The sequence below is a fragment of the Diorhabda sublineata genome, chromosome 3 (assembly GCF_026230105.1).
Source record: "Diorhabda sublineata isolate icDioSubl1.1 chromosome 3, icDioSubl1.1, whole genome shotgun sequence".
Lineage (NCBI taxonomy): Eukaryota > Metazoa > Arthropoda > Insecta > Coleoptera > Chrysomelidae > Diorhabda > Diorhabda sublineata.
In genome coordinates, this window is record NC_079476.1 from 17,404,705 (window position 1) to 17,417,432 (window position 12,728).

A 12,728-nucleotide genomic window follows, 5' to 3' on the forward strand; every position below is an offset into this window, starting at 1 on the left:
GTCGCCTGTTTACGATCTCGTAGACGTCTTTTGAAGCACCGCGATTCAATTTTTTCGTTATTCCAATCGAATTAAGCTTATAAGAGCGATTGTCAAATTATCCAGTATCCAACGCGAACAAATCTTTCTTTTTTCCAAATGTTCAATACAACTTTAAATATATGCGAGTGGAACTAATGCCCAAGTATGCCTCAACCTCACGTCCTGATATGTCGATCTTGCAATATCAGTTTACGCACAGCATCGATGTTTTATGTTACAACACCCAATTTTGGACGATCTTCACGAAATTCATCATGTAGCGAAGTGTGACCACGATTGAATTCGAAACCCAGCGAAATAAGGTAGCTCAAGGTAGTGCTTCATCACCAAAAGTCAAAACGAACGAAACCGTCCGCGATTTGACTCCATTTTTTGGGCAAGATCAATTTTTCAAGTATCAGTAAACAACTCAATTAGCACTCGTATAACAACACGTTCTAAATACGTTGAACATTAAAATTGTCAAACTTAATGATGGTAGTGTCAAATTTGACATATCAGTCTGAAAGAGGGCAGTCCGTTACCGTAGACGTAGAGCGTTATTCGGAAATGTTAAGGTCATTCTTCATTTCTAACTTCGTCAACATGCAGAGAATGATCAAATCTTATTCCAACAACACAGAGTCATAGCCTGCGTGAACGTCAATATTGTTAATAAGATTTTCTCGAGTCTAGCTATATGAAACCTGAAACGACATCGTACAGTTGAAGAATCCGATTGGAAAACCTGAGAATTCCTCAGCGCATGGGATGCATTTATCGGTAAAGACGCCATCTGACCGGTGTCAGTTTTAAACGTTAAAAATTAATTACACTTACGGTTCTTCTATGCCTTTTAATACACAATAAGATTATAACAATAATCAATCAAAGTCATTTCAAAAATACTGTATTGACGGTCGCCTGTATTGTAAATATCGTTAAACAATTTCTATAAAGTAGTAGATAATACAAATTGATCCTTACCAGCTAGATCTATATGCTTTGGACTTTTTATTTATTATACGACTCAAATTCTTTTTGAGAGGATAGAAATTTGTCATATCATGAAACGTGATTCTAAAAGAAAATTTACCATTTCTCAGAACAGTAATTTCCATTAATATTTCAAAGTTAACTCCTGAACCTTTCATAATTCCAATTAATGAATATAAAATAATAGACATAGATTTACAATTTCGAGAACCGCTTGGTATTGTTTTGAAATAAAAATTTTCGTTATCAAAATTTATTAAAATTTAATGTTTTAAAAAATGTTTTATCGTTCATTGTTTAAATATGTATTAGTAATTTTCATTGTATTGCATTAAGTATTTGAGCAGCAACTAATGTTTTACTTTCAATAACAATAAGATGCTACAAGTTGTTGTACTATCCTTACTCTTATTTACAAGCACGTTTGGGTTATATGACGAAGACATTGTTCAAGATTATGTAAAATTGATAACAGAAACATTAGAAACTTCAAGAAAATATGAACATCTGGAGAGTTCGCGAAATTACGAAGCTCTTAAATCTGGACCACCGAAAGGTATGATCATTTTTATTTACAACATATTGAAATACTGAATACACTGTTACAATAACACTCACAATTACTCTGTCTGACGCGCGTTTCGATAACCAACTTACCGTCTTCAGAGACTAAAGGTGAACTGATCACCTTCAGGCTCTGAAGACGATAACTTGGTTATCGAAACGAGCGTCAGACAGTGTAATTGTAAGTGTTGGTGTAGTGGTGTTATAAATAGAGTATTCAGTATGAATATCGCCAACACCAACGGTTCCAGAAATTCCAACATATTGAAGTTAATACGGGGCATCTCGTAAATAAATATGTTTAATAACAAATGATATATGATAAACAAATAAAGTAATATTATTTATGTCTAACAATAAGTTAATTTGAAAAAAGATAAGATTAACTTAAAACTAAAGTTAATTTACAGAAGAATAAAATAAGGAAGATATAACAACGTTCATAATCCTTTTCAAATTTTATAAAGATAGGAAAATGAAAATTTCTCGACAAATATTTGTAGCAGAGATTGGCAAATATTTCCATGATAATAAAAAATTGTTTACCAGAAAATTGTTGATGAAAAGTAAAAAAAGTTTGAGTTTAAAATGGGAGAAATCATTATCTGATTAATCAAATGTCTAAATACTATGAAAGAAAACTATTTTTATAGAATGAAAGTTTATAAAACTTCCTAAAAAAATGATTTATTGTTTTTAGACGACGCCATCTGAAAATTGTTCGTTCTGTATTCATTTACATACTGAAAGTTGCGTTCTGAGTCTTCCATGTACTGAAAGTGATAGTTCCGTTCTGTAAAACACTTTCGGGATGCTCTGGAGTAGACAACTTTAATTTCCGTAAATGTGACTCTAGCCAATTCAATGTTGACAGTTTCATTTCGGTGATTTTGCATAACCTTAAATTTTTAATCTTCTGAAATTAGTTGTTCTATCCGAAGTTTTGTCTAAATTAATAAATAAAATGAATGATGATGAAAAATAAAACATCAGCGATGAAGAGTTACTCGAATACACGCCACCTGATCTCACCGAAGAAAGCAATGCGGCGGTTCTTAATTCGTTGCCGGATAAATCTCGTGCAAGGTACGAAAAACAGTACGAGCTCTTTATGAAGTGGTGTCGCTAGAAGAAGGCGAAAAACCCAAAGGAAAATGTAATGCTCGCTAATTTTTCAAAAAAATCTAAAATCTGGAAAAGTTCTACTTTATGGTCTACATTCTCGATGATTAAAAGTACTCTCGCAATAAAACAATTTCCTGAAGAAACAAAACAAAGGGTACCCTGAAAAAAAATCAAAAATTTTAACCAGAGAAAATATAATAGAATTATTGTTACATTCTTATGCTTCGTCTAAAAAATGTTGTGTACGCCGCGGCTGAAATACTACTTTGTTGGACTCGTCTCGCAATTTTCAGACTCGTCCAACAAAGTAACACTTTCAGTCCTTGGTATACAAATACCTATTATTTCGGTACAATCATTCGTTTTCTCATAAAACGTAATTGAAAGCCAGATTACCTTCTTATTGCTGCAGTACGAGAAAACTCATAAATTTAATCATAATAATCATCGTAAAGATAAGTATGAGAGTAAGTTATGTCCCTCCAATTTATTTTTAAAGAGAAGTTTTTCGAAAACGTAAATGTAGTTCTACCCACTTTACGAAACACCTGACTAAAGCTTCCATGAAATCAAAAAAATATGATGCAGTCATAATGTCCGCTGTTTACTCTCATAGATGTGAAATCTTTAACCCTCTAATTCGGTCTTCAGCTTTGCAAGCAAATAATAGTCGAACGGGGTCATATCCGTGCTATATAGTGGGTATTCAATCTCCATAAAGCCACATTCGTGTACAAAAGCCTTGGAAAAAGAAGTAATTTGGACTATGGATATGGAATATCATCCATACATCGACTGATTTTGGCGCGCCTTTAGCCGTCAAGACCTCCCTTCTAATAATTCTCATCTCCAGCCAAACAGCTTAGACCAATTTTCAATCGATGGACACAAATCAACAGTAAACAGCCTCCATTCTGTTTTTGTTTTGGTTTGGCGTTAGTCCTTCTTTAGTCAGAAATTGTATAACAACAATCAATTTGAGACATTTTTTAAAACAATTTGACTGAATGGTCGTTCGAGCTCTACTGTAATAAAATGAACTGAAACAGCAAGTTGAAAATTTGTGTAAAACTTATTGAGACTTGTCACTGAAGCGTCCACAAATGATAATTTATAAGAATGTCAACTGATGTTACATATTAATAAAAAATGACTAATGTTGCCTTTCATATGACCGATTAAATTGGTAGAGGTATTCGCCCCTTCATATATAAGTGAAATAGCTTATATTACAATATTCGATCTGATACGTAAAACCAAAATTATTGTGAAACTTCTAACAGGGCATAAAATTTATAAAATCAGTTCTATTTCTGCAAAATATCGGTCACCGAATTAGTTTATCTCCATTCTTTATAATAAATTTATTATTTCAGTTTATGGCGTATTCGATTTCATAGTTGTTGGATCTGGATCAACCGGATCGGTTGTAGCCAGTCGATTATCAGAAATATTGGATTGGAAGGTTTTGGTACTCGAGGCTGGTGAATTTGGAAATAATGTTACTGAAATTACCGCCATGGCTTATAAAGCTACGATTAATAGTGAATATAATTGGGGCTATTACAGCATTCCGCAAAAAAACACTTGTTTAGGTATGAAATAACATATAGAAATGTTTTTTTTTATATTCTTTTCTTCCAATACGTCAGTTGAATATATTAAATTATTGTATGTATATTTTATTGTTATTAAACAGAATGATAGTTATAGTAGTAACTGAATTACTGTTCAAAACATAATTAGAAAGTCGGCAAATTCAAGGAATAGTTGCGATTGTCTAACTGATATACAAAGAAAAGTTTTAAATAAGCGCTCAAAATACCCATTCCGACAACAAAAGTAAGGAATTTCAATACGGTTAAATCCCACAATTGTAAAGAGTGACTTATATTGTAGAGCGATTAGACGTAGCTTAGGAGATAATAGACGACAATGATATCGACGAATTTCGCCATTCTTCTATCATGCGAGTCCTTTTCTCCTGTGCAATTCTTACTTCTACCCACACCTCTTTGCCATACAAAAGTATCGATTGTACTATGCTCATCAGCAACCACCTTTTACTCCACGCCGGTCTACCGACATTGCGAATCAACATGCTTGGTGCGGCAACTTTTGAAGACGGTACTGCAACTTTTATATTCCTAGGTCGAAGAAGTCTCACGCCAAATATTCTTTTAGCTTGGATAAGAGGTGATAATTATTGGAAGCAAAACCGAGCTGTACGGGGAATGGGGCATAACAGTTCACCTAGGAAGTGGAATCGAGCGTTGTCGTGAAAAAGTATTTCCTTCTCCGACAGTCGTCCTCTCTGGCGATTCTGGATTGCTCAATGGAGGCCAGTCAATCTTTTATATTATCTATTTGAGTACTGAATACGATCATTTGAATTTCTTGTGTGACGGTGAACCAAATGGACTTCTTTTACGAGATTGTTGTTTTGTTTCGGGAGTGGAATATACTTTTCCTCGTTTGTACCCTCTTGAAAAACTTCCGAGTAAAGTCAAGGCGTTGCTGCCTGCTGCCTCTGTTAGTCTAGCCCTTGGGAAGCTTTAGTAATACGTTCAACAAATTTACAGACATTCACCCTTCTATCTTTGAACAGCTTCTGGACAATCGCATCAAAAACCGGCGGACCTTCACTCCGTTCTCAATCGTGAACTTCCTACGACCCTTAGCAAAACCACTACATCTTTTACTCACCATAAAACTCAGTCAATTACCGATGAATCTCCACCAGCAGTACCTTCCTTGTGTGGAGAATCCGTATTACTGCACGAACCTCCCACTTGACGAGAGTGAACACTGAGCAGCGACCGAATTGCAGACGGGCCGACTCGAGAGTGGGGGAACCACATCGCTCAGCAACGTTGTCGGATTTACCTTATCGCGTTTCCTCGAGGCTGTTGTTCATTGGGAACCTTATTTTTGGTACAACCCTCGTAACTTTTAGGCAAAGTTACTACTGATGCATCTGAACATAACAAAGATTAGAATAAAGCTAACTTTTATCTGCTAACATTTTTTATATTTAACAGAAAAGTTTCTAATTATGCTTAACTAGTGTAGATTTTCTTTCTCTTTGACCCGCAATGGTCCACGTTGAAAATATGACTCACTCCATACATTTGTGGGATCCACCTAAAAGTAAGTTTGAACAGAATTTGAGGTGATTCAAATCAAAATTGTGTCGCGATATTCCGGATTCACTCACAAACAAACAAATAACGAAACAAAGAGGAGAAAATAATGTAAAAACAAAGCATTACGGCAATCTTTAAACTAAATAAATTTTTTTAGGTTTTAAAGAATCTCGTTGCCCCCATATTAGAGGTAAAGGAGTTGGAGGGACGTCTTTAATAAACGCCTTAATTTATACAAAAGGTAACAGACACGATTTCGATAAGTGGTGTGGGCTAGGTAACAAAAATTGGTGTTATAAAGACGTACTTCCTTACTTTTTGAAATCGGAAAACTTCAACCCTACAGATCCAACAGCTCCAGTTGAAGAAGAATACCACGGTTATAGGGGTGTTTTGAACGTGGAACACCCTATGCCTAGAACTAGACATTCTCAGGTATGAAATCATTTCTCGTTGTTATCCAGTTGTGGAAAGTATTTCTACGTTTTAAATAAATATTCAATTTATTGATATTTTCATTTATAAACACACACGCTCAAGCGAAAGCTCGTTCCGTTAAGCAACAACCATCAGAAAAAGTCCGACAGGTTTTCATTGCATTCCAGACTTTTTTCGCGCGCTGTATTCTTCTTCCCCAGCCCCTAGCTCTTCAGGAGATTCCTACAGTTCTTATCTTTTCGTTACTGGTTAGCTGTACAACCTTGTCGTAAAATATGTGTATTTCCACTACCTCGAGTTGAACATTTCTTACCTTTTTCGGTAAGGAAAGCTCTAATCCAAGTGGTACTCTATAACTGTTCCCTCGGCACTTGTATAGAGTTACCACCTTGAGGGATTTTTCTATGTAAAAAGCATGCCTTAATACACTCGAATAGTTCGAGTTGTGCCCGCCGTATGGATATTGCTCTTGAATTTCTGTAGGTTGTAGTGTTCGAGAGAGCTGATTCCACAGGTTTGCACTTCTCCAAAAAAAGGAGTCCCATAAATTAACTCTCTAGGCGTCTACAAGCGAACTCGGTGTTCATAAACCACGTCTGTCTGTCGAGTGTGTCTTGGAAATACTGCTCCAGATGGGATTTTGTTGCACAGCTCGGAAGAGCATGGTATTGGTAAAACAGAGTCAGGTCAGCGATCTTTGTTTTCTGCTCTAAGCTATCAAAGTTTCTGGTCAACTCTGGATCGCTTATAAATCGAATTGCTTTCTTTTGTAAAGTATCCTCAGAGTATGCTTGGGAACCGAGCTCAAAATGTGCGAGCTAGACTCAAATTATGAACGAATCTGGGCCTTATAGAGGAATTAGAAGCTGTTGCTTTTTGATCTTAAAGAGGATTCCAAATTTCAGTGAAGCTAAAGCAGCTAATTTGACCTGACTAGTGCTGAACACCAGTGTTGACCTTAAGCCTTTCTGAGATGTGATTATCAAAATGACCTAGATGGATAGGTCTTTGGGGAAGTTACTAAGCCAATCGATAAGTGAGAATGACAAACGGGACGATCCTCTGTCGGAAGCTTTTGATATGTTGGCGACGTAGACCAGGAGATCCCTGATTGATCTATGTCTATGAAAACCGTATTGATAGTCGCAAATGATGTTAACAGACTTAAAATTTGCTGGTTAATAACTTTCTCCAAGATCTTGGCAATGGCTGGAGCTAAAGAGACCGGACGTTAGATGTGGGCAGCCGTATTTTTTCGTTTTTTTGGTATGGGTTGAACTCCAGCAAGTTTCCAATCTACAGGATGCTCTTTTATGCGTTGACTAATCTAGAATCTTCTTTTTGAGTTTTTTTATAAATTTTTTGTTCTTTGTAGATATTTTTAGAAGCAAGCGAGGCGATGGGATATCCTATAAGAGATGTGAATGGAAAAAATCAAACAGGTGTAATGGCTTTTCAAATAAATACTAAACGCGGTAGGAGACAGGATAGTGGTACTGCTTTTCTAAGGCCCGTAATGTATAGACGTAACTTGAAAGTTTTGACCAATAGCTTGGTAACTAAAATTTTAATCAAAGATAGAGAAGCTAAAGGAGTTCTATTTTTAAATAAAGGAATTTTGTATGAAGCTATAGCGAGAAAAGAAGTTATAGTTTGTGGAGGTACTATCAATAGCCCACAATTGCTTATGTTATCCGGAATCGGACCCAAGAGGCATTTACAAGAACATAGTAAGTACCCGTTTTGATTTATTATGTATTTCATTCATATTGTTGCCAAATAACAAAAAATGTAACTCTTACAGTCTTGATATTGAGTGACAGCACAATATGGAAAAACGTTTTAATTTTTCGGAACGCTTTCCTTTGGAGAAGTGCAAACTTTTTTTCATAAACAAGGCAGTTAAACTTTTCAGTAGACTCAATTTTACTATCTCGAAGAGAATAAGAGAAATCACTCTAATGAATATTGTATCGCATCATGATTACAGACTGCAGACGCTCAGAACGTAAATTTATCGGAACTCCTTCCTTTGGAGAAGTGCAAGCCTTTTGTTTTCATAAACAAGGCTGTTAAACTACAGAAATTCAAGATCAATATCTACAAGCTGCTGGAACTAGTCTAGTGTAATAGGGTTTACTCTCTTGTGGTTGCTTTTTACATAAAAAAATCATGGCTAAACTTGGAAGCAGTTCATTTTTATCTGCAAAAGAAGAGTGACACAGACTATCTTCTTCTTTCGGTGCTGTGGGTGTCTTCAAGTGTGGGCTATCTCCGTAAAGAGATATAAAATTTCATTTAAATGTGTGTGAACATCTTTGTGAAGATTACGCAGCTTATTTTGAATACTATGTTCAAAGGTCGTTTTCTTCCGTGTATTAGGCGTAGTCGTCTGTTTTATCTTCGACATCCCTGTCTCCCATCCTGCTTCAAGATTTCTCCCCACCTTTTTCTGGGTCGGCCGATACTCCTTCAGCCGAATGACCTCCAGAAATAGATATGGCGAATGATCAAACAAAAGAAGTCAATGAGCTCCTACATAAGGAAACATGGGTCAAATACCTCCAAGAACTGTACGGGTGAAAGATGTTGAAGCAAAAATGTAAAACCCATCGAATATCCATCAAAGCTCACAACTTTCAGTACCTAAACCCACCAAAAAATTGTCTCATCAAGTTATCTCAGAGCTCAAGTAAAAACATTTAGGAAGAAGAATTTGTACTGTACAGGAACCACGAAAAACTTATTTTCTTACGTCAGAGCTCAATGACTTAATCAAAGATTTGAATTTGGCTAATAGTAAGGCAGAGCTTTTGGGTTTCCGTTTGAAGTATTGGAATTTGCTCATTGATGCCAAAATAACAGACCGACGAAGTCAACGTGAAACGTTTTCTACGTTATTTACCAAAGAAGATGAAGTTTGTTTGTAACGACATAAGAGGTTTGTTTGAAGCAATTAGGATGCCCTGTATTCCCAAAAAGTGACATTTATTTATTGACTGCTCCACGAAAAGCTTGAAAGCAAAACAAATAAATTTCCATCTCTTTTACCCGTTTATTCTGTACATCTGGAAGAAACATATAGAAGTGTAAAAGTTCCACCAGGAGCTTTGGAATATAAAGAGCATAAGTGGCAGTTGAAGATCTTGAGGATTCTCAATGTGGCTGAATTTTGTATTGGGAAACAATACGTAAAATGCAAATCTATTGCTGAACCTGAAAATGTATTAATGCTGCCTTTACACATCAATTTAGATCTTATGAAACAATTTGTGAAAAAGCTAGATGAAAGATATTTTTGAAAAACTTTCCGAAGTTCTCAGGAGCAAAGTTAAAGCTGGAATTTTCAGATATAATTTCAAAACAGCATAGGGACGTATTCAGAGCAACACATGATGGACTTCGAACGCTATTATCAGGGCCGATACTACAAAAATATTATGGGGAATACATTTTGACTTCGGTGAGACAAAGCTCTGATATGAATATGAATATGAAAGAAAATGTAATAGTGTATACGGTATACGGACGAATCTGAAGCAGCAGACAAATCTAAAGTAGAAATGTACGTTTCTAGAACTAAACACGCTGCAAGTCTGGGCAACACACCATGCATTTTTCAAGCAGAAATTTATGAAATTGAAAAATATACTCAGTTTAATCTAGAGTGGAACTATCGCAAACAGGAGATCATCTCCTGTCCGATAGCCAATCAGTCGTTAGAGTTTTAAGCTCCAATATTATAAAACCTAAACTCGTTTGGAATTACCTATAAAACTAGCTAAGCAATAAGAATAGAGTTACCCTGTAATACATTTCGGGACGCTAAGGCGGGGACAGACGAGCTCTTCATGAGACCTGAACCCTTCTGGGGTATAAGCTACAAAACAATAGAAAAATCGTTTGAAAAGAAGGTAGATAGGAGCCAAACCAATTATTGGGACAACCTACAAGGACTGACACAGGCAAAGACTCTCCTGGGACACTATAACCAGAGAAGATCAGCTTAATTTATCATCCTAAGTGCAGATTTACTTGCACAGAGGACGAAAATGCTATCCACATTCTCTAGAAGTGTGAAACACTACGAAACTACACCTGGGAGCATGTGAATTAGAAGACGAAGATCTCTGGCACCTACAGACATCCCACATTTTGGACTTTCTATAAGGAAAGGGATTAACAGATTAGCTATAAACACTGGGTTCCCCAGTATCGCCGAAAGCAAGGTGGAAACAATAGATCCTTTGGGTCGCAGTGTACATGACACCCCAAAATCTACATCTACATACATACATAAAAGCCAAAATTCATGTTGACTTGTTCAATTTATTAACTTGCCTTTTTAAAAAGTATTTATTTTTTGTTCATTTTATGAATTCTTGATATGAAACAATGTCAAAACGTGAAATATTTAATTAAAATTGAGAAAATAATATCCAAATATTTGATTGAAAATCGCAAAATTTTCAATATTTTTAACTACAAAAGAAAACGATTCTTATTAGTTTTGAGCTTTGACGTCATAAGTTAATGAAAACATTGAGCAGTTGTCTGCTTGATGATCACGAATTTATCGTTGCCGGCAACGTAGTGTGTGCTGTTATAAAACAGTTTTTATTTATTAGTTATGTATAAATAAAATATTTTTCTATATATAAGACTAAAGTAAATAAATTTTTTATAGGTTAAATTCTTACATTATTACATAGTCACGTTAAAGAATAAAATTAATTACTACGAAATATTGAAAAAGTTAATTTTGAAAATTGAAAATAATTACATCTCGCATTATCACTTTCAAACCATTTTTATTGTAGCATATTTGAATTTCTGGCATCATAAAAAAAAACTTCATCAGGTGTTTTAGTTGTGGTGTTTTTACATCCTGGCACAAAACACGACTTATATACCATTTTTCAGATTAATCAAAGTTTAATAATAACTCTTAAATGTTCAGTGTTTATTTTATACCTATGACGTCGCGCAATATGGCGGTCTTACTGAAATGTTTAAACTACCTACATAATTTTTGAATTTTTCAAGTATTTTTTTTTCTATAAATATTGATCAAATAATTAAAAAACAAATTATAATAATAGTTGTATATAAACTATCCAAAGCTATTTTTCTCTCAAACCATGCAAGTACCATATTTAGTGTACTACCCTAACCATATTTAGTGTCATTTTTTTTACAGATATTCCAGTGGTACAGGATCTAGCAGTAGGAAACTCTTTCTCTGATCACCTTCAAGTGTATGGTTTAACTTTCTCCACCAATTACACAGAGCCAGTTTCAAATTTAAGAGAAGCCGTTGTAAACTATTTATATAAAGGTACTGATTATTTAGCGGAAGCCCTTTCGTCGCAAGCTGTCGGATATTACCAAACACACTTAGAACCGACTGAAAATTATCCTGATATAGAAATAAGTATATCAGACACGAATATAACAATAGAAGCCATGGATACTTACGTTAGAATGAAAGAAGATATAAAATATGTTACTAAAGGAATTGACGGTTCGAATTCTTTTGTAATGCACGTAACTCCTTTACGTACTAAATCCTTAGGTACGATTCGATTAAAAAGTTCCGATCCTTTAGAATACCCTATTATAGATCCGAATATTTTATCGGATCCCGAAGGTTACGATCTAGAAAGCGTTTACCTCGGTATCGAATTAGCATTAAATTTGACTAGACAAGAGCCATTTAAGCGTATTAACGCGAAATTAGAGCTTAAACCGCTTAAACAGTGCAACAAATGGATGTTCATGAGCAGAGAGTACTGGAAATGTGCTAGTAGATATTTAGTTTCACACAACAATCACCCGGTTGGTACTTGCAAAATGGGACCGGATCCGAAACAAGGTGATGTGGTTGACAACGAGTTAAAAGTCCACGGGATAAAAAAATTGAGAGTGGCCGATGCAAGTGTTATTCCTCTCTCCACTTCTAGTCATATTAATGGCGTTTGCTACATGATTGGTGAAAAATTAGCCGATATAATCAAAACTACTTATAATAAAATATGATACTGTATAATATTACGTAATAAAAAGTGATTTTTTGACGTATAAAGTTTTCAGTTACATTGAAAAGACCTTGACAAAATATTGGTTGATATAAAACAAATCACACATGGTTAGCTTCTTTTTTATTTGTACTACCAGAAAAAGACTATGAAATAATTTGCACCCCTCAAAAATTCGAAGATAATACCGTGCTCTTGGAGAACGCATAGTTTTAGCAGAAAAATATGTCAAATTTCCTATTTGCACCCCTCAACACTCCTGTAACGTTTTTCGAAATTATTTACACTCCTCCTTTTCGTAGGGTGAATTAATAAACACTATCTTATAATAATTCACTTAAACAATTTATGCGCTTAATTTCACTAATTAGTTCTTTTCACTACGACTATTTATTTAAAA

The 12,728-nt window shown here is 35.0% G+C and overlaps 1 protein-coding gene across 1 annotated transcript; it reads left to right on the top strand.

Moving 5' to 3' along the window:
- Positions 1-1,202: 1,202 nt before the first annotated feature.
- Positions 1,203-12,375, top strand: LOC130441518 (glucose dehydrogenase [FAD, quinone]-like). The gene is made up of 5 exons (XM_056775236.1): positions 1,203-1,573; positions 4,083-4,301; positions 6,010-6,287; positions 7,666-8,020; positions 11,491-12,375. The coding sequence occupies exons 1-5, from the start codon at positions 1,396-1,398 to the stop codon at positions 12,327-12,329; spliced, it is 1,869 nt and encodes a 622-aa protein (XP_056631214.1). The 5' UTR covers positions 1,203-1,395; the 3' UTR covers positions 12,330-12,375.
- Positions 12,376-12,728: the final 353 nt, after the last annotated feature.